General features: G+C 41.2%; 1 protein-coding gene across 1 annotated transcript in view; it reads right to left on the reverse strand.

Moving 5' to 3' along the window:
• The window catches only part of fam135a (family with sequence similarity 135 member A), a 68,966-nt gene that overhangs the window by 42,463 nt on the left and 2,314 nt on the right, over positions 1–24,189 (reverse strand). The window contains exons 2-3 of the mRNA XM_084321620.1: positions 15,649–15,778; positions 8,052–8,131 (exon numbers count right to left, since the gene is read on the reverse strand). Of these exons, the coding sequence (XP_084177746.1) occupies positions 8,052–8,131; positions 15,649–15,725 (157 nt within the window). The 5' untranslated portion in view covers positions 15,726–15,778. The remainder of the gene's footprint in view (positions 1–8,051; positions 8,132–15,648; positions 15,779–24,189) is intronic.

Here is a 24,189-nt window from a genome sequence, read left to right on the forward strand (position 1 = left end):
CATTCTAACCGCCATGCAACGCGCTTGGCGAGGCCGTAGTAAAACATGCGCAGATCTGCGTCCGCCTCGCCAATCTCGAACACGCCTATTGTCTGCTAGAAAAACACCCAGAACGGGCGCACGGTGTAACGCACTGCAGTGCTATGCACATTTGCCGCATGTCTTTCCCCCCCATATCTTCTCCCGACCTTCCTCTCTCTGCCGGTCCTGTCTGACCTGGAAAGAGCTGTAAAAATGCTAAAAATAAATCTAAAAAAAAAATGTAAACACCCACAACAATATCCATATAAATGGCCGTCACTCACTGGGAATTTTTTTTTATTTGCACCAAAACACCTAAATAGACCTTTACGTGTTGAAAAAAACAATAGTTCCTATGGAGTTATTCAACAAAACACACGTTTTTTTTTTTTTAAGAAATTGTCAAATACTGTATGCTCAGTTGCTCACACACAGGTAATGTGTGATGGTGACTTTACACTGCCCCAGAAATAAAGGGTAGGTACCCCTGTCCCCTGAATCATAAAACACTTGATACTGACTCAAAGAATAAGCTCAGAATTGGCAAAAATATAACACAATGTCCAGGCGAACCTTTGTCTATGTAGGCTCGAGTTTCTATTTCAATTATGATGTTTTCCCACGATCATGAAAATAAGATTTTCAAGAGAAAATTATGATTATGCCGCATGCTGTGTTGCTCTCATTTTGTCTGGTGTTGTAAATGCAGTGCACTCTGCCCCTCCCACCACACTCTGCCCCTCCCACCGCACTCTGCCCCTCTCCCCCTCAAGCCCAAACATTAGTTTCAGCTGGTGTTGAGGGAGGAGGGAGCCACGGCATGTTTCTCCAGTTATTTTGAAACGTATTTGATAACTTGTAGAAGATGACAGAAGAAAAGAAGAAAAGAAAAGAAGAAAAGTAAAACAAATTCTGTTGTCTTCATATGATGTTCAAAATAATCATGATTATGGCCACGTCAACTTTATAGTGAATTCTGCCATATGTACAATACATGACATATAGAGCAGGGGTTCCCAAACTTTTCAGGCCGCGACCCCCAAATAACGGTGTCAGAGAGCCCCCACTATTATAGGAGGTAAAACATTTATTTTTTATTTTTAATAAATGGAAATGTATGGTTGAAACATGCAAACGTTCAAACGCACACACACTAATAAGCATTGGAGGCTTTTAACCAGGGCCGGACTGGGGAAATCATTCAGGCCAGGAAATATAGTGCAAAATATAGCCCCAGTCAGGCCACTTTTTAAGCAGAGGGTCTGGGGGTCCCCCACCAGGCTTTTTTTTGTTACAAAGACTTCATTTCCTGCATTCTGGTGCAGGCATTTTAAAATGTTTACCCTTTAAATGCCAGTGTTTGTGATGGCATCACAAATTATTGTTAAAAAACAGGCTAGCATATGTATGATTAGCAACAACACTGATTTTGATGCATTTTCAGTTTTTTTTTTTAAATGTCAGATTGAAAAAAATACAATATTTTATTCAACTTCAGCCCTGATCATAACACCACATATTAATTTTATAATTCTAACCCTTTAAATGCCAGTGTGTGTGATGGCATATATTTGCAATATATCAAATGCAAAGTAGATTTTTCTGGGGGGGATTATTACAGGCTAGCATGTGTCAATGATTAGCAACAACAGTTTTTTGTAAGGGTCCCGCCGCCCTCCACCAATCACATGCGGCTCCCTTTGTGTGTGTGTGAGAGCAAGAGAGAGAGAGAGAGATAGTTCTCCAACTTGTGAGTTGCAGTGATCTCCTGGTTGTTCCCCACCTAGGTTATCTAACTATTGCGCTGCTGCAACTAGAAACACTGGCCTGGCCTGCTTCTAAGTTCAGTGGCCTGACTGCATGAAAAAATAAATAAAAAAATATATATATATATATATATATATATATATATATATATATATATATATATATATATTAGTGCTGTCAAACGATTAAAATATTTAACTCGATTAATCGCATGAGTGGCCATAGTTAACTCGCGATTAATCGCAAATTAATCGCATTTTTATTTGTAATTTTTTTTAACCTTAAACAGATCTTTTTCAAGTTCCAAGTTTTAATACTCTTATCAACATGCAAGTCAACAAATGCTTGCTTTGTGCAGCCATTTAACACAAAAGGATGACCCTCATGCATTGCAAATTTGCATCAAATTCAAAACAGAGTGATGCACAAAATAACTTAAAAGAAAATAATAATTTAAAACAATGAATAAAGTGTGCATGAAATAATAGGGGAAAGAAAACGTTAGGAACTTGTTACATTCACACACACAAGGGCTGATTAATCACACACCCCCCTCTCTCCCTCACACACACACTCTCCCAGCTCTTTTTCTCTTTTGCCCCTTCCTCATCTCTCTCACCCCCCTCTCTCTCTATATCACACACACACACACACACACACACACACACACTTCAGAAACAAACATAGTATCAATGAGAGCATCAATAATACACCTGAGTGAAGTCTAGTAAAAAATTTTTTTTTTTTTTTTTTAGTTAATCTTGAGTTAAAAAAATTAGTGGCATTAATAGAATCGGGAGTTAACGCAATATTAACGCGATATATTTGACAGCCTTAATATATATATATATATATATATTAGTGCTGTCAAACGATTAAAATATTTAACTCGATTAATCGCATGATTGTCCATAGTTAACTCGCGATTAATCGCAAATTAATCACATTTTTATTTTAAATTTTTTTTTAACCTTAAACAGATCTTTTTCAAGTTCCAAGTTTTAATACTCTTATCAACATGCGAGTCAACAAATGCTTGCTTTGTGCAGCCATTTAACACAAAAGGATGACCCTCATGCATTGCAAATTTGCATCAAATTCAAAACAGAGTGATGCACAAAATAACTTAAAAGAAAATAATAATTTAAAACAATGAATAAAGTGTGCATGAAATAATAGGGGAAAGAAAACGTTAGGAACTTGTTACATTCACACACACAAGGGCTGATTAATCACACACCCCCCTCTCTCCCTCACACACACTCTCCCAGCTCTTTTTCTCTTTTGCCCCTTCCTCATCTCTCTCACCCCCCTCTCTCTACAAACATAGTATCAATGAGAGCATCAATAATACACCTGAGTGAAGTCTAGTAAACATTTTTTTTTTTTAGTTAACACTTTGGTTGCCTAAGGTTAAATTAATGATATACCATAGATTGCCAGCGCTATTTGTCTATGGAGAAAGTCCCCTTCTTTGCAGGGCTATAACTTTTTAAATTCTATTGCTACATTGCCATTATTAGGGCCCATTCAAAGTCCTATATGTATTGTTCATTGTGTAGCAACGTTAAACTTTTTCATTCACATATTCATAGTAAAGTATGGTCTAATGTATAAGTATGTTTTCATCTCTTTCTGCAGCTTTCTCCAGAACGTGATATATAGCCCCAAATGCATTATATTGATGATGAAATACAGTTTGATGGCAATCAGCGCGATATAAAAAATTCCAACTAGACGTACTTCTAGAAGTTACTACACGTCATCTGATGTTGACCGGATGGGCGAGGGGGCGTTTATAATTCCGTGGGCAGCGTTATACCAATCATCTAATGTGGGTCAAATGTTGATAATATCAGTTATTATCGAAGACGGTAACGTTACACGCTGAAACTCACCCCAGTCTCCGCGCGCCGTTGGGCGATCATCGTCGAGTAGAAATTTTATCATTATGGGATATATTATTACCCGGTCCATCTCCAGCTTGTATAATGGTATATACGTCCAAATCATGTTGTTTATCGAGTTATTGGCAATCGATCGCTATGTAGAGTGACGAGCTAGAGTCACGGGACATGTACCGAGTGGCCGGAAGCAATACGGACGTCTAGCAAAACCTCTAATGCGCTTCCTGTTAAGCGCTTGCGCCGATCGGCCACCAGATGGCGCTCCTGAACCGCCAGAGAGCTCAGTGGGTCCTGCTGGTGGATCTCAGGCCAGCGGAGGGACATTATGAATCCGATCGCAGATTTTTGAAATATTGATATAAAGACGACGTACAGCGTCCCCCGGCAACTTTAGCATGGCCAGCAAAGACGTCTAAAGACGGCTCCTGGCAGTCAAAGTGTTAATCTTGAGTTAAAAAAATTAGTGGCATTAATAGAATCGGGAGTTAACGCGATATTAACGCGATATATTTGACAGCCTTAATATATATATATATATATATATATATATATATATATATATATATATATATATATATATTAATCATCTGGCGACCCCCACTTTGGGAACCCCTGATATAGAGGGTTGAAATTCCATTGGTCTCAGACCCCCGTTGTTTAGAATAAGTATTAAAACAAAAACAACAAAGGTTTAAAAATACTAGGATAAGAAATATTTTAATTAGGTGGGGTTGAGGGTAACAAGACACAGATCAGAACAGACTCCCTTGCTGCCTTCAAAACCAGCCTTAACACAATGGCGCCCAAGGACGTATATCTCCGTGTTTCGATTCCACTCGTTGTGGACAGAAGCATGGATAAATCCATGGCAAGTTGTTATTGCTTTTATTCCATTTTAATAACCTATTCAAGGTCGCCGAGCGGCACTGCAGATTTACCCTACTCTATGAATTCGAGAAGGTGCAATACCGGCCAGATCCTCTTAGGAGCGCTATCACGATAATGCAGTGTGCCCTGTGGCTGAACGGATCAGTATTTTTTTTGACTTTCAATGGAGATTTCAGTTAGCAGGATTCTAGATGTGTAGCCTGTAGCTTGGATTAAGTTTTGGATTGCAGATTTCACCATGCAATAAGGGGATTTATCATCAGCCAATGGACATATCGATCTACCAGATGGCAATAGATAACAGGGAAATGCTCTGGGGATCCCACCGGACCACGGTAAGATCTTTTTCACATAAAGTACATCCAGGCGTTCGGCCTATGAGGCTAATGAGGCTAACGTGGTTATTGGTAATCAATCATCAGAAACGACGTCCCCCGCCCCCCCCCCCCCCCCTTTCATGCATACATGCGTGAGGATTGTGCCGATCATATGCAGTTTGAGTTTTAACTGGAGCGTATCTATAACCGAAATGCCATTGGATTTAACGTTATTAGCCCATTATCTCGGCTTCCAGGAAATATACTAGACCAAATCCGGTATAATGCTTATATTCACGGCGCTATAAAATGAGAATGTATTGATGTTTTTTTTTTCTTTAAGCCACTTTGAAGGGACGGTTTATGGTCTCAATTCACAATGAGAATGGACAGATAGCAATACTATAAAGTATAGATTTAGCTCTACAAACAGCCCCAGATATGTTTACATTTCCCGGTCCTCTTGATAATAATTAGACTCATCCCAGTGGCCGCGAAAGTGTTAAGACTTCTTCCATGTCTTCCACTAGCGCCTGTTTTGCTGCTCCTATGTTTTACGCCGTTTGAACTTTTAACCTTGTATTTTATCTTTTGCTGTGAAGAACCTTGAGATATCATTTGATTTAAAAGTGTGCTATATAAATTAAATGTATTATTATTATTATTATTATTATTATTAAAAGACCAATAAGAAATGTTGCGTAATAGTGATGAAAAGATGTGCTGCAGCCTGCAATACATTATCTACGCAGGGCTCAGCAACCTTTTTGACATGGAGTGCCTGTTTGAAATATAGTTGTAACTAGTGTGCCTCAACAATATTCCATGCATCGTACATTTTTTCCCTCATAATCAGGTCTTTTTAATGATAATTTTTACATTATTACATCATTATTGTTATTGTTATTATTAACAATATTATTATGATGGTTGTATCAACCCTAAATCTGAGTTGGGGGGGGGGGGGATGCAATGCAGACAAACAGCTGCATACAGTGCGACCATTTCACTCACATTTGCCCACTCATTTTTGGACACATCACACACCATCGGTGTGTGTACTGTACGTGTGCCGTCATAGCTCCACCTAGAGGCCTAATGGAGAACACCAGGAAAACACCAGGATGTGAATGGAGGGTAAATGTGAGGTATATCGTGTAAATACGTTTTGATTGATCGCAAGACGACACTGTCAATCCATAATAAGTTAACAGAAAAATAAGTACACAACCACATTATTTCAACCTAATAAAACTATGTTTATTGTCATTGTTTTAAAGAACACAAGTTGACTTGGTAATACTCACATTTTGAGTAAAGAAAATGGCTTTTAACATGTAACAATGACATAACAATGTTCAATGAAATAGAAAAATAAATAATAAAATGTGTTGATTAATCCCACTGGTCACAATGGTGACCGTAATGTTTTTGTTATAAGGCTCTGCAAATGTTACTGAATGATGTAGCAATGTATTTCCAGCTAAATTGAAATAATAAACAAATAAATGGTCTCAATTAAATATGTGGTAGTAAAAAGAACCTGTGGGAGGATTTCAACAAGATAAATGCGACAACAGTGCAAAATATTTCACTATAATATTTCAAAGCAAAAAAAAAATTATACTCTCTTTTATTTTTTTTACTGCTGCTCCCTGTGCCTATGAAAATGCCCCCGCGTGCCTATGCAGGCATGCATGCCTAGGGTTGCCTACCCCTGATCTACAGGATGAGTAATTAGCAGCAGTTTTAGAGTGGTGTTCTGTACAGAGTGTCTAGTGCCGAGTGTAGGCGTGTGTGGTGTTCTGTACAGAGTGTCTAGTGCTGAGTGTGTGTGAGTGAGCATATGTTTGTAAAATAATTCTAGTGGCTGGTGATGGTCATGTAGGAGGAGGAATGGGTGTTACAGTCCAGTCTAGTCTAGAGTTCAGCATCCCATCAGCCTGATGGATAAAGCCGTTAGTCCGTCTGGTGGAGCTCCCTCCGAGGCTCCGGTATCTCCTCCCATATGGCAGGAGACTGAAAAGGCTGTGTGAGGGATGGTCAAGTTCACTCTAGACGAGTGTTGTAAATATCCAGGAGGGGAGTGAGGCGCCGGTGATCTTCCCAACTGCATTCACCATGTGCTGTGGGGTCTTTGCGCTTGAAGGCAGCTGGTCAAAATGCCCTCAATGATGCCTCGGTAGAAGGAGCACATGATGGGCACCTTGCTCTCTTTAGCTGGGCTTTCTTGGCCAGTGCTGCAGTGGTATTAGTCCAGGAGAGGTCCTCTGTGACGCACACACCCAGAAATCTGGTGCTGCTCACACAGCATTGCCGTTGATGGCCAGTGGTGGGGGTGTTGGGTGTGTGTGAGCTCTGCGGAAGCCAATAACAATCTCCTTTGTTTCCCCTACATTTAGGGAAAGATTGCTATCTTTGCACCATGTGTCCAGTTGGTTCACCTGATTCCTGTGGTTTGTTTCATCATTATCATTGTGCACTTAAATTATTTTTAAATGGAACATTGTCCTCTTTTATCCATTCAAATAGACATCATCATCATCAGATTTGCACCCTTTTTGAAGAAAACCAGTGAGGTGCATTGTCTACCCCTCATGCCATCTGCTCGCCTTATTTCCACCAGCCATGCTGTCTTTGGAACCTGGCCAAACCTGGCTGGACCCTGGCTGAGACAGCCACCTTTCATAACCTGGCCAAAGCTGGCTGGGACTGTTGTATCATCATGGTTTTAGCTTGTGTACCACAGTTGGTGGTGTGAACTTTGAAAGGTTACCTAGCAACCGGAGTTTACAAGAAACGTAATGGAGCCACAAATCTAACCATACCATGCTGAACATAGCCAACACGGCTATATTTACAGAGGTAAAGACACACTTTTGGTGTAGCATGAAACACAGGGGAGGGGCGTGTTATTTTTATGCACATGGAGGGGAGGGGGGGGGGGGGGGGGGGCAGGAATAGCCACAACACGCTGCCATTTTAATGGGTTTCGTTAATGTGCCATTACTGTGCTAAGCAAACCATGGTTTTCTTTTTGCAGAATAAACCTACATTGGTACTCTACATTGGAAAATGTTGTTTAATAGTATTCTCGTATGATTCAGTGTAACCGCAGAGTGGCTTATGGATGAAGTTTGGATGAACCAACCTGCTGGGTGGAGCAGACTGGCCTCTATTTTGTGAGGGACCCGGGGTGGTATCTTCATAGTGGCACGAAGCTGGTAAAACCTGTAAAACACACACACAACTTTACAGAGAGCAAGGACGAGGAGAGAAAACAGTGAGACGTTGGCATCGCTGCGACCCTAGAACAAGCCGTGTGCGGTTTAGGACAAACGCACGCCGTGACACGTGTCAACTGAAACCTCAACGACCTCTCATCAATTAATAATGAGCACTTCCTTTCATGCTCACTCATGTGGTAAACCAAGCTCTTAAAGCATTGATGAGCCAGAGAGAGAGAGAGACAGACACACAAGAGAGAGGGAGAGAGAGAGAGAAAGAACGACAGATGGAGAGCTCTCGGCACAGTGAAGAAGTATCACCATGTATGTAGCAGTGAGAAAGGAAAAATGTCCAGATGTTTGAAGGCTACTTGCACCCGAGCTGTGTTGTCGTTTCAACAATGTGGTGATATTGTCATACTTCCCCCGAGCTCTTCCGTTCCCCACGGTACGTTGAATTCACCGGCTAAAGGGAGAGAGGGGGGGGGGGGGGCATTGTTGTGTGGCAGACAGAAGCTGTATCCACAGTCCACACAGGCAGCCATGTCCTGCGTTTGTCTTCTGACGTCATATGGTTTTAGACAACTCCTTCATTCATGCAATCAATGAGTGAAGAACATAGACACTCCTCCCTCAAGTCCAGTGATACAGTATAAAGGTACTGGTCGCCTGTGGAAGTCTAAAGAGAGATATTGATACAATATGAAGTCTAAAGAGAGATATTGATACAGTATAAAGGTACTGGTCGCCTGTGGAAGTCTAAAGAGAGATATTGATACAATATAAAGGTACTGGTCGTCTGTGGAAGTCTAAAGAGAGATATTGATACAATATAATGGTACTGGTCGCCTGTGGAAGTCTAAAGAGAGATATTGATACAATATAAAGGTACTGGTCATCTGTGGAAGTCTAAAGAGAGATATTGATACAATATAAAGGTACTGGTCGCCTGTGGAAGTCTAAAGAGAGATATTGATACAGTATATAGGTACTGGTCGCCTGTGGAAGTCTAAAGAGAGATATTGATACAGTATAAAGGTACTGGTCGCCTGTGGAAGTCTAAAGAGAGATATTAATACAATATAATGGTACTGGTCGTCTGTGTGGAAGTCTAAAGAGAGATATTGATACAATATAATGGTACTGGTCGTCTGTGGAAGTCAAGAGAGATATTGATACAATATAATGGTACTGTGTAGTAGTAGAGGGGTTGCTTAGTGCTCAGTGAGAGGTTAGTGCAGCTCAGTGCTCAGTGAGAGGTTAGTGCAGCTCAGTGCAGTGACACGGTTGGGAGCAATCTGTTCTTGTGTGTTTGTTTGGCAGTTTTCGTTCTACGTTTGTTTTAACTACAAATAAAGCACGTTGTCGTTTTTTGGGACCCTTCAGGGACACGTTATTTTTTTCTTCTAGCCGCATTTCTCGGAGACGCTCTCTGATTGGCCGACGCCCGTTTCTACACTGGTTAAGCTTAGGCACTCTTTCGAAGTTGGTTAAGGTTAGAGTTTGTCTTAGAGCATGGGGATAGAACGCCAGGTAGTTTGCAGGCTGTTCGACGCGGAAATGGGCAAAGACACAGCTCGTCACGCGATTGGGCAAACATGTCAGTGGCCAATCAGCGAGCGTCAGTCAGTGGCCAATCAGAGAGCGTCTCCGAGAAATGCGTCTAGGAAAAAAAATAACGCTTCAGGGACGATATAAGAGTAAAGCATATTGTTGGTGAGAGCTTGTGGTCGGTTGTAGTTAAGCAAACTTACATTGACAGCTGGTCATACTGCATAAATAATCATATTTAAATTAAGTGATCGCAAAATTCATATACATGATGCTAGTTTACGAAGCAGTAGAGTTACGTTAAGGACCTGCTGTCAGAGCTGAGACTGAATAGGACACCGAGACACTGCAGGATGAGCCTCTTGACAATCTACTACCATTGTTTTCCCTAGGATTTTTTTCAGGGGGGGTGGTAGGCCCCCCAAAACTACTAGTGTTGTCGCGGGGTGTCAACAGTGTCGTCATAGACGCGTGCAGTAAGGCGGTTGTTAGTATCGGTGCATTTCTCTACACACTGAGCTGAAATGAAACGATTGCACATAAATTAGGTAAATAAATATATATATATAAAATAATATTTATTTACAACACATAAATTAACTTATTTACAATTATACATACAGTAGTGACAACACACATATGAACTGTTTACAATACAGGGAGGCACATACAACACTCATAACTATTTACAACCAGTGTCAGAGCGAGCGCACTCAAGTTGTTCGGAAATTCTGAGGGCTCAGAGTGCACACTGGACGCTCTGACCAAAGAGTCAGTTTATCAGAGCGGAGCAGATTTTCAGAGTGAATTTATTAACTCGCCTTAACTAGGGCCCTATGAAATCCGTTTTTATCTTTTCCTGTTTTCGGATTTCTTGGTTTTTCATTGTCCCGTTTTCGGATTTCTCTGATTTTAGATTTTTTTTCCTTTGGATTTAACCCAAAAAAAAACAATATAAAAAATTATGTTTTAACTATATTTAACTCAATCAGCGCCAGAGGGCGCTGTGTACTGTGTTAGTTAAAAGGCCAACGCTTTAAAGTATAGGAATACATGGCTGTGTTTGCAGGGCTAAAACTATATTATATATTATAGCTATGGATAGAATACTATTGCCCATTTGACATCGAGTATCTATCGTTCAATATGTGAAAAAGAAAAAAAAATTCATCCATACATTCTTGTTTTATACTGTGGTGAATATAAGTATAGTTTTTGAGTGGTCTAGGTAATTCCCAAAAGGCTGTGTAATAGCCATATGCGTGTATTCTACTATAAGCGTTGCCGTTTCTTGCCTGGACTAGCTACTATTCTCAAATCAAATCTAGATTATAGGTATTATGTTTAATCATGAATGCATGAAAAGGGGGGGGGGGCTTTTTTTTTATGTGGAATACGTTACACAGTACATTACACACATACGCTCCGATCACAATGAAGGAATTCTTGGATCAACGCAAGGTTGATAACATATAGCCCTTACCTTGACTAGGATGTACCCCAAAAATAATATTCCAATTATCTGATCGCCATTCCAAGTATTGATGTCGATCGTGTCGGCAACATAATCCATCAAAGAACATGAATCGGGAGTGTTTGATTCTTATAAATCCATGCGTTATAACCGCTCATCATGCCCGACAAGGAAAAGTCCACCCGGACCTATATAGTCGACGCACACCCGAATACACAGAGTTTCAAAGGATGTGCAATACCGGCCGCAACCTACCAGGTGGTGGTATTGGACTTTTGCAATCTCAGACCCATTCCCAATGATAACACCAGGCTCCCTGGATGGATAATGAATGGAAATATCAAATAAAAGAAATAACGATGAAAACCCGACTTTTCTCGGGTTTGGCGCTCAAGCGTCGGCGAGTTAACCCAACTTTATTCGGGTCTGGCGTACATTGAGTTCATAACAGTACATCTGCAAACAGTGCCAGTGTAGTTCAATGTTGAGTGCCAGTTGGGCCTAAAAAAAAAAGTTTGGTTCCCGGTTGCCGACCAACCCTGCCGATTTAGGTGCGACCCAATTTATTTTATGAGTTAAAAAAACGTTTTTTTTTCTTTTTTCTTTTTTACAATAAAATTTCATAAAGATCTTAGTCAAACCTTTAGTATTATGGATATTAAACATGCTGGCAGAGTACATGCATCCATGTTGTTGTGAACATTTTAATTAAATAAAGAAATTCCATATCCATAGTCGCCGTGGGAAAATTTTTAATTTAATTAAAACCTTTTAATTAATACTTTTTTTTGTTTTTATCTCGAAGCTTCGAATTAAAAGCGAATCTCGGCCCCGAAGCTTCGAATTCACAAAAAAAAATCGAAGGTCAGCCCTAATGATCATTAATGATTTATATGGGCTTCTAACCATTAGTAACCAGGAATAAACATATTGCACAATTTAAAAAGCAGCTTAAAAAATACACATTAGAGAAATATAGAAATGCGTAATGCGGATAAACGAAGTTGTCATATTGTGTTATGTATTGTTGTATTGTATTTACTGCTGTCAAGCGACTCAAGTTTTCTTTTTGTACTATAAGTAAAAGTATATTATATAATGTATTATACTAATGTATGTTATATCAAGTAAAATTTATGGAAGAAAATATTTAAATGTAAGGGGGTATGGATCAATAAGCTTAGCTTCCCTCTACTCCTTTTTTGAACATAACTAACTAACTACATTGCTCTTGACTTTTTGTTTATAATTTCTTTTTTCATTATGATTGTTCTGTTTGAAGGAGCTTGATAATGATTTGTTTGGAGGAAGGTGAAGAATACAATACATGTTCAAAAATAAACTTTTTCATTCATTATAATGTTGCTGCACTGTGTGTGTGTGTGTGTGTGTGTGTGTGTGTGTGCGTGTGCGCGTGTGTGCGTGTGTGTGTGTGTGTCCGCATGCATTTGTTTGTACTTCGCTCCATCAAGCTTCGCTTGAGATAGAAAGAATGTTATAGATATAGTGGATTTGCATGTCTGAATCTCTGCTCTATCACACATCATAAAATCCTTGTAGCAGAGTTTTTCAGTGAATCAGTGGGGGTGGGGTAGCATAAGACAGCATGTGAGAGAGAGAAAGAGAGCAAGCAAGAGCGAGCAAGAGAGGGAGGGAGAGAAAGAGAGGGAGGGAGAGAAAGAGTGAGAGAAAGAGAGACAGTGTCCAGTAAAGATAGCCTTGCACAAGCAACATTATTATTTTGTATTGTGTTTGATCACTTAGATTGGCTATTTGGCTTGTAACTGAGTCCGTCAACAAACACAGCTGGCTCTAAATTCCAACACTGTATTGGAATTTGGTCAACAAGCACACAGTGTAACTAACTTAGGACTGGCCCAAACTATTTGGATATTTCAATTCAGTTTCAACTTTTCTATTTCAGAAGGCATCAGTTATACGTCATTGCCTCGCCATTAGTTTAATAGCCTTTTCTCAATTTCAATTTAATTTATGATTTTCATTGAGTATCCAAACATGATCATAGATTATGTCTATATCTGAGTCAAGATCATGTAAAAAAAGAATAATACAATAAAAATACACGTATATTTTGAGACGGTCAATGTATACTTCAGGACGATTAAAATGCTACAAGATGCACCGGTCCGGCACCGTGATGGAGCAGGAAGTGAGCCGGCTTCCTGGGAGCTCAGATGATGGAATCTAGACCGCAGCCTGTTTCCTGTTCAGCAGTCAGCCTTACACACCAGGGCCACTCTCAGGGTCAACAGTGTAACTGACCAGAAACACACCAGGGCCAACAGTGTAACTGACCAGAAACACACCAGGGCCACTCAGGGTCAACAGTGTAACTGACCAGAAACACACCAGGGCCACTCAGGGTCAACAGTGTAACTGACCAGAAACACACCAGGGCCACTCAGGGTCAACAGTGTAACTGACCAGAAACACACCAGGGCCACTCAGACTACAGTGTAACTGACCAGAAACACACCAGGGCCACTCAGACTACAGTGTAACTGACCAGAAACACACCAGGGCCACTCAGGGTCAACAGTGTAACTGACCAGAAACACACCAGGGCCACTCAGACTACAGTGTAACTGACCAGAAACACACCAGAACCACTCAGACTACAGTGTAACTGATCAGAAACACACCAGGGCCACTCAGACTACAGTGTAACTGACCAGAAACACACCAGGGCCACTCAGACTACAGTGTAACTGACCAGAAACACACCAGGGCCACTCAGACTACAGTGTAACTGACCAGAAACACACCAGGGCCACTCTGACTACAGTGTAACTGACCAGAAACACACCAGGGCCACTCAGACTACAGTGTAACTGACCAGAAACACACCAGGGCCACTCAGACTACAGTGTAACTGACCAGAAACACACCAGGGCCACTCAGACTACAGTGTAACTGACCAGAAACACACCAGGGCCACTCAGACTACAGTGTAACTGACCAGAAACACACCAGGGCCACTCCGACTACAGTGTAACTGACCAGAAACACACAGGAATGTGAACTTGAGAGATGAGTGATGCAACGGTTGAACAAAGAGTCCAACTGATGATTGGCATCAGTGTGACGTGATAGAGATCTGCAGCATGTGACTCCTCCCCACTGTCAGCAGGGCCAAGCAATGTGTGCACCTTTCAAAACACACTCATGGTTTAGGCCAGAGGAAGGTCAGTGAAAACAGGGTTTAACGCCATTTTGCTGCGGTTGTTTACCTCTGAAGAGGGTCAACTCACAAAAGGCTACTGATTTTGTCCTTGGTCTCGATTACAGTACAGGTTGTTCCTGTTGCTGACAACCTACCTGTTTTTGAACCTCATAACATGCCTCCCAGTGCTGCAACATTGTAGTCATTGTTGCAGCCCTATCCTTGGCCTAAATGCTAAGCATTTCTTTACAGACAATAGCGGTCAGGTAGGTGACCCGGTTACAGAACACAGGTCGTGGTTACAGCCCGTTTGTCAACCCGGCCACCATTAACACTTTGAGTGCCAGCGACGAGATTTCTCGTTAGTTCATGCCAACCGTTGAGTGCCAGCCGACGAGAAATCTTTTTTTTTTTTGTATCGATTTCCATAAATGTTTCATCAATATAGCCTCACGTTACCAGTGGGGATCTGTCTGAGCTCGAACAGGGAAAGTACCGCCACCTATCGTCTCTCCGGATGGTACTGCACCCCATTGGATTGGACTGAATGAAACGCATGGGGGGGGGGGGGGTGGAATATGTCTTTCGACCACCCAGCGTTGGATCAATAAACGCGATCGATATTTGGAATGGCGATCAGGAATTGGAATCATCTTTTTGCAGAACATCCGATCTGAGGTAAGGAATCTATTTTACCAGTCTTGGGGTAATCAGATGTTTTTTTCACATATTTCACAAAGTGTCCCCTATGTGTGTATGTGTGTATTTGACGTTAGCGCTGACCAGGTCATAGATAATCGATTTTTCAGCCTGCTTCTCTAGCGTGCATAAGTACACATATACTATCGATAATCTAGCGTTTATTTGAAAACGATTCATAAATCAGCCGGAAAATGACAATGTGTTGTGTGTATTACACTAAAGGGGGCGATTCCTGCAGAATCTTTTCTTTTTTCTAGACATTTTCAAAAATGTCCGTTTTTCAAAACTGTATAAAACGGAAATGTACCGATGAAAAAACAATCCGTTAAGTACATGTTGACTGCAAGCAAGTCATTGATAAGCGACAGGCGTATTAGACACATAGCCATAATATAGAATATAGAAATAGCTCCGGGAAAATCATGAAATATCGGAAAATCAGTCCCAAAAGGCTGGCATTCAGGCGATAAATACTGCGCCCCCTGCTGGCACTCAATGTGTTAAGGGCTTTCAGGTCATCCGTTTTAAATGCCTGAAAGGCGAGCAACCAATCACAGTGAAATGGAAAACAAGGAGTATTAGGAGTCCTATATACAGGAGCACTACTCACCCTCTCTGGAACAGGTCTACATTGTAGAACTTGTGGAGCTCCAGAGAGAACTCCACCGTGGCCTGGACTTCACTCATCTTGGGCTTCACAGGTGGAGGTGCCTCACCTCATCTAGGACATGTGGGTAGGCCTGGAAGCACACACAGCAGGTCTACGTTAGTCCAGTCACTACCGGAGGACATCTCTCACACAGGCTGAAGGAGAAGACCTTGTGTGTGTGTCAAACATTTCTTTCTTTACGCTTAATTTCAGAGACCCACGTGAGGTTTTCTGAATGTTCCATCTGGGGTTGATGTGCTTTGAGGATGGTACTAATGGGGGATGGATCTACTCTGCTTGTAAACGCTGCAGTGTACCATGAAAATAACATCCAACAACTCACAAAACTGCATTGACATCAGAGAGCTAGCTAGTGAGCAAGGTGGAGATGCAGACACACTTGTTAAAAGTACTAAGCCGTTAGAGGTTACAGCTAGGGATGCACAGAAATGTTGGCCGAAAATAGCATGTAATAACACATTCAGCCGAAAAAGTGAAAAGTTAGACATAAATATAGACATAAATATGATACCGTTTCCAAAGAATTATATTATTTCTATGGCTGTTTCGTTGCTCTCCTGCAGCTATTGATGAGGCATTCAAACCACAACAATTTCCTATGAGAGAGCAAACATTGCCGTCAAGCTCCTCCTATTGGCTGCTTCAAATTAGTTGAAAAGCTTTCATTGACTCAATCGAATGAATGCTGCCTTCCTCAGAAAGAGCCGACTCAAATAAGCCATCCCAGTGTGTTATACTCTTGTTGTTACTGTAATTAAAGTCAACGAGGTAGTTAAGCTTAATTGTGTTAATTTTAACATTACTAGGTAACTTTAGACTGTTTGATGTTAACAGAATGTTACTGTTGTTTGCTTGCTAGCTAACGAGTCAGCTGCCAACATTACCATGATACAATGAGGTGACGACAATTATGAGGAGTCAAAATGCTGCTCTTGAAAAATCTCTCTCTTTAATTGATTGACATTAACTTTTCTAGCTGATCCCTTGAGGAACATTGTTATTGAAGCTATTTAAGGTTTCTCCATTTTAGTCACAAGGCCTCAGTAAGACTTAAAAGGAACAGGCCAAAACAAACCATTGGTATATCGGTTTTCTTGTCCAACTCTGGAGAAGTCGGTAAGCGCATTTCCAACAATGTTAGCGTGTTCCTTTAAGCTTATTATTTCTATTATTATTTGGTGAAATTTGTGACAAAGTTTTGGTTTTGCAGAATGGCAGAGAAAGAGAAAAGGCCTGAAGGGCTACGAGAGAGTCCGGCCTGGAGCAAGTGAGAGAGAGAGGAAGGGGGAAAATACCCTGAATCAATCCACACAAATAGGCCTGAAACTAAACACCCACCAAGGGACAGTGTCTATCTTTAAAGGCAAACAGTTATGGACTGCATTTATATAGCGTTTTTATTCAAAGCGCTTTACACTATATGCCTCACATTCACTCACACACCAACAGTGGAGTCAACCACACGTTTACCAGACAACTGCTCGACCTCCTGAGCCACTGTCGCCCCATAAACAGTTGAAACTCTTTAATATGTGCACAAGAAAACAGACTATGTAAGAAGGGAGGCTCATTTTGAGTAGTGGAGCCAAAAATAAATTGGCCATTGACCATCATCCAGAAGCTTGCTAAATTACTCATGTGAGAAATTTATAAATTATTCACTGGAGTGGAGGACAAATGACGGCAACATGTTGGTGGCAATGACTGCCAACATGAGCCACAACAATATATGGTGATTTTTTTGGTTGCACATTTGAAAGATGTTTTGACATAGGCTCTTTACTATACAGTATGATGATTAAAAAAGGCACCTCAAAATATAGCCCACAACGGGAATATGACCATTTAAACCGTCAGAGCATGACACAATTAAAAAGGACATGAGCAGACTAGTAGTTGAATTGCTCAATTAGCTCAGTGACGCTCCGTATCAGGTATTCAGACCTATGACTAGAGCCACCATAAGCGCAGAATGCAGCAATTAGGCAGCTGAATTACACGACTGCTGAATTACACTACTGCAGTGCTGAGTCACACTACTGCTGAATTACACCACTGCCGAGTAGGGCTGAGCACAGACGTTCGAACGTTCAGACTTTGGACCTTCGTTCGTTACGTTGGCATTCGAATCTTAATTAATGGGTTTGAACCTCTGCTTTTTAATTTTTCGTTGTTTTTTTTTTTTTTTTACACAAAAATTATATATCAGAATGTCAATGTCATATATAAGAATATCACAGTCTAGTGAGATGAGGAGGGGTCACCATCATACATTATCAGGAAATGAATCAATCATGCAAAAAAGAGAGAGTTGAGTGACTCACACTCGCCCGTCTTATTTCATAATACAACATTTCCGAATGGACGTACTTTGGATTCATTAAACCAAGTGTATGCAGTGATGCTGAACTTTCCCAGCGGAACACAAGTTACTTAACGTTACACTGTACAGCCTGGTATGTTATGCATGTTAATTAAGTCAGACTAACTAACACGTTTAGCTTGCCAACGTTAAGATAGCAGGAGCCGGGGGCGGCTGGGTGGCGTAGCGGAGATTTCGCTCGTCACCAATGCAAGAGACTCCGGTCTCGACTCCCAGAGTCGGCATTGCCTGCGGCTTGGGCCAGTCATCATACTATCTCAATTGGCAGAGGTAGCGGGTGGAAAGTCGATGGGTGGGGATCGGACGTTGTGGACAGCGACTCCTACAAGTCGGTTGGGTGACGCCTGCACAGCAGAGACAGGAAGTATCGGGGGCAGCGTGAGCCTCCCACGCGTTACTCCTCGCCACTGAGAGTCCACGCTGTCTGGTGAAAAGATGCGACAGGCTGCCTCCTCGTGTACCTGTACCGGAGGGGACACGTGATGCAAGGCTTCTATCCTCACTACAGCCGACCAGTGGGAGGCATAGTCTAGCAACGTTCAAGACAGGGGAGGGGAGAATTGGCGATACGAAATTGGGATGGGAGAAAAATAGAAAAATAAGGAGAAAAGGTGGATACAAAAAAAAAAGATAGCAGGAGCCGCCGGCCAACAAAGATGTTGTTTCAACAAATGGATTCACAAAATGGATTATCATCCAAACGTTATTGAAGCCTCCCGTGAGCAGTAAGTAGGTACTACTCTACTCTTAATAACCACAACAATATGCGCTACGTTATATGCATTAATGTGCACTATGTGCCAGCTGTCTCTGTTAAGCACTTTGAGTTGCACTCAGTGTATGAAAGGTGCTATATAAATGAATATTATTATTATTATTAAAGTCAAGACTTGACAGTACTGAACCAGATTTTTTTTTGCATGATTAAAAAGTAAAGCGATGGTTTGAACGTCCGTTCGAAAAACCCTGGCGAAGTTCGAATCCCAAAAACAGGCTTCAGGGACAGCTCTACTGCCGAGTCACACTACTGCTGAATATTATATGGATATATATATATGTCTGAATATACCTGCATATAATCCTTCTATATACCTATTTAATACACCTGCATATAACCCATATTAAGTCTGTATGATAGCATGTACAATAATGCTGTATATACTAGGGATGCACGATAATTATCGGGCCGATATCAGCAATTATGACGTCATCCCGATAAACCCGATAACGTTATTAATAGCTCCGATAATATAATATATTTTTTGGTAAAAAGAAATGCGGTGTGGGTGAATTGGAATGAAGTGCGTTTGTTTTGACTGTAGGCTCCTCCCGTTTTGTCAGTACTGTGGTACGACTGACAGCGTGTGGTTTAGGAACAGGGCGTTTTACACAAATCCAGCGCTCCCTTTCTTGGCTGTGACGTAGCCACGCACGTTTCTGGAAGCAGCGCGGACGTTAACAACAAAGATGGCCGCGTCGGTACTCGGAATTTCAGAGGAAAAAGTTTGCTTGCTATTTGTAATAAATGCAATGCATCACCTGCGGTGGTGATGCCGCAGGTGACCCGTTGTGGTGGTGATGTGAGGTGGTGATGTGTCCACTCAAAGCCTCTTTTTCAAGGCTCCGCTTTGAAAAAAGAAGAACAAAAAGCTTCGAGCGTCTTAGGTTGGATGCACCACAAGCTGTTGACGGATTGTGAATTTTCATTTGGAAAAATAAATATGGTCACTTTATCAGTCAAAACTGTTGTCTTGGCTTTTGTTTCTGTTGTCTGGTTAGGTCACATTTAAGTTGGTGTTAAGTTATTGTCCTGGGAAGTCTTTTTATGTATTATTATTGTATTGTGATACGTTTTGTTTCATGTTGAAAAAAGAATATACATTAAAAAAGATTTTATAATACAATAAATATCGGTTATCGGTATCGGTTATCGGCTTGAGGAGCATAAAGTTATCGGTATCGGTGTCAAAAAAGCAATATGGTGCATCCCTAGTATATACCGTATATATATATATATATATAGTACCAACCAAAGGTTTGGACACACCTTCTCATTCAGTTCAGTACTGTATATTTATTCTTACCGTATAATATATATATATATATCCACATCCGTCTGTACTCTGTACATAACCTGCATAGAATGCTTTTTACATATATATGTAGAGATAGATACTATCTACATTTGTATATATTCCTTACCTAGTCTTACTAGTTACACTGCTGGCCAGTATGACTTACTATACCATAATGTCTAGGGCTGACCTTCGAATATTTTTTTGGCATTCGAAGCTTCGGGCCGAGATTCGGTTTTAATTTGAAGGTTCGAGATAAATAAAAAAATATATATATTTTTATTTTTAATGTTGTGAGACAGACTTGTACAGCACTTTGTTCAACTTTGTCAGTGCTGTAAAGTTTAAACCTTTTTAAATCTTAGACAGACGAAACACTTTGCTTTCATGAAATATTGTAAGCCGTCATTTGAGGCTTTAAAAAAGCAGCACAATGAACACAAATCTGTCAGTGCCAAGTCTGACCTCATCTTAAATAACAAACAGCATTGCTTGTTGTAGTTAACAAAGAGAGGCAGAGTTGATTTTGCACACAATTTTTATTTTCCCATTCGAATCCCATGCCCATCGAACGAAGCTTCGAAGTATTTAAGACGGCCCTAATAATGTCTTTATACCTGTATCATAGAACTGTGAATCTTCACTGGCCTCACGATTAGATTACGATTCAGCTGTCCACGATTCGATTCTACGATGCATCTCGATGGAGCTCAATAATATATTGCATCCTCAAATTTATAATCTATATTACTGCGCATGGCTACTTTTTCATCAATTAATACAAGCAGTCAGATAAATTAACTTTTATTTTGAAAGTTCTTAAATCAGAATGTCAAAATAAATGTCTTTACTAGTGTTGCATGATACTAGAAAGGTATCTCGATACCCAGCTGTTAAAAATGGTTCAATACTCCGTTTTATTAGTATCAATACTTTTAGAATAGCCTGATGCTGTATTTTCTATGAGTTGAGTGGATGCATGACCAGAGCACTAGCTTTAATAATATATTTGATTTGTAGGGCGCTTTATAGTTGTGGAGCAAATCCCAAAGCGCTACGTTGTAAAATAACATAAAAGCTAGCAAGAGAGAAAAAATATATACGTATATATATATAGAGAGAGAATTTTGATTTTAATAATCGATTATGTTCCGTCACTGCATCGATGCAGAATCATCCACATCGCGATGCATCTTAGAATCGAGAAATGTCTGCACCCCTACTGTATCACTGTACATATTCACACTAAAACTCTGTACATACATCCGATTAGCACTATTACTCAGTCAGTAGTACTAATTTATATATTTATTCCCAGTTTAATCACCTGTACAGTGTACATTACTATAGCACTTTACTGATAGATTTGCACTCTGGTTGGATGACAAACTTAATTTTTGTTGTACTGTACTTACTTATGCTATTTGATGACAATACATTTGAATCTAATCTAAATTACACTACTGCTGAGTGACGTCCAGCTGAATGACACTACTGCAGTGCTGAGTGACGTCCAGCTGAATGACACTACTGCAGTGCTGAGTGACGTCCAGCTGAATGACACTACTGCAGTGCTGAGTGACGTCCAGCTGAATGACACTACTGCAGTGCTGAGTGACGTCCAGCTGAATGACACTACTGCAGTGCTGAGTGACGTCCAGCTGAATGACACTACTGCAGTGCTGAGTGACGTCCAGCTGAATGACACTACTGCAGTGCTGAGTGACGTCCAGCTGAATGACACTACTGCAGTGCTGAGTGACGTCCAGCTGACTGACACTACTGCAGTGCTGAGTGACGTCCAGCTGAATGACACTACTGCAGTACTGAGTGACGTCCAGCTGACTGACACTACTGCAGTGCTGAGTGACGTCCAGCTGAATGACACTACTGCATGAAGGCCGGGCAAGAACTGGCTGTCATTCTGCTGTATGTGTGTGTGTGTGTGTGTGTGTGTGTGTGTGTGTGTGTGTGTGTGTGTGTGTGTGACTCACCTCATCTAAACAGTACTGTAGGCTACATCAATCAGCACCATTACTGCACCATAAACTATTTCCATTGGACTTATTCCTAGGCTTCATGCGCAGACTACAATAATAATAATACATCTATTTTATATAGCGATTTTCCAGGTGCCCAAAGACGCTCTACATGGGTAGAAGAGACAAAACTATGACAAAATAAAATAAAACTGACAGCATTAGAGGTCAAAAGCAAGATTGAAAAGGTGGGGTTTGAGGGCTGATATAAAAGATGTCAGGGTGTTTGCATCACGGATATGGCTGGGGAGGGCATTCCAGAGGGAGGGGGCAGCAGCAGCAAAGGCCCTGTCGCCCCAGGTCCGGAGCTTGGTCGTGGGAGGTGTTAGGAGGTTGGCATCAGCAGACCTAAGGCGACGGGTGGGCGTGTGACGGTGGAGGAGGTCGGACAGGTAGGGAGGGGCAAGGTTGTTGAGGGCTTTAAATGTGATGAGAAGTATTTTAAATTGTATCCTGTATTTGATCGGAAGCCAATGGAGGTTGTGGAGGACAGGGGTGATGTGATCAGAGCGATGGGTGGAGGTGAGCATGCGGGCAGCAGAGTTTTGGACATATTAGGAGTTTATTGAGGATAGTGTTGGTGAACCGTAGAGGATGCTGTTACAGTAATCCAGTCTTGATGATATGAATGCATGAACCAGTGTTTCAGCAGTGGAGAGTGATAGGGAGGGGCGGAGACGAGCAATGTTCCGGAGGTGCTAGAAGGCCGTTTTGGTTATGTGGTTCACATGGGGGAGGAATGAAAGGGTGGAGTCCAGGATGATGCCAAGGTTACGGACCGACGTGAGTGGAGGGGGTGACAATGGAACCATCAATATTTAGGGAGAAATCCTGGGTGTGGCTGACAATGATTGCAGACTACAGTACTAGTCCACCTGCTGTATCCAATAGCTGCAGCGACTAAGTCATATGTGCGCTCATCTAATCAGTTGTGGTGCCACCCCGTTTCCTTCCTCCAAGTCTAGCCATGTGTTCAACGGTTCATTAATCTCTCTCTCTCTCATTACTGAGCATAATACGATAAAATAACTTCAGCTTTACAGGAATTAGGCCATGTATTTAACTGATAACGACATAGCTTACTGGCCTCAGCTCTAGCTCAGATGATTGCGTCTTTACTTAGCGAGTCCAGTCAGTCACTGTTATCAAAAGCTTCAAATCTTTAGGGTAAACAATTGGCTGGGCCGCTGGGCAGTAGCAAACACAAACGCTGCATTCCAGCAGTTCTCAAAGTTCATCAGCCAAGCGCCCTGTCTACGATGGAAAGTGTCATTAGAATCGGACGGACGGTATGAATTTGCACTACGGTATGGATTTTGACTATACCTTCATACCTTGTGACCGGTAGACTAGAGCAGCTAGTCACAGCACTAGCAATGACGTTAATGTTACTTGACGATTCACTCGACATTTGTAGTGGTCGTTGCATAGTGTTTAATTGTACTGAGTTTTTCTCCACTTGCTCACGGACCTTGCCATATAGTTTGGGCATTTCAATTTGGCTAAGGAGGCTGAGAGGAGACTTGCTTTAGCGCAGCAGCGGGCTAACGTTAGCCGCTATTCCTTTCTTTATATCGCTTTATCCATCGGGCTGCTCTCGTTTCCAACTCTGTGTGTTGACAATGACATCCTGGTGTGACATCATCAACTACGGCAACTTAGGGCGCTCTAACCTCAAACTCAAACCCATTACATCACGCTCTCTCGCTCTCTCTCTACGTTGTCAAACATGTACACTAAAGTTAAGTTATGTTGGAGTTTTATTGTGTTTGAGTTGTTTGAGGGAAAGAAACCTCCTGTCCTGCAGTCGTTTTTATTTTCACTTTGTGTCGCTTGATTTTATTGTATTTCATGAAAAAGGTGTTTTTCAGAGATGGAAGTAACTTAAGGTTTTGCATTTTTCTATTGCAGTTTTGCACAATAAATTTTCTTAAAATACCTCTGTGTACTATATGAAATATGTCCTAGTAATACAAGAGTACAG

This window comes from Notolepis coatsorum, assembly GCF_963971535.1.
Source record: "Notolepis coatsorum genome assembly, chromosome: 9".
In the NCBI taxonomy this organism is placed as follows: domain Eukaryota; kingdom Metazoa; phylum Chordata; class Actinopteri; order Aulopiformes; family Paralepididae; genus Notolepis; species Notolepis coatsorum.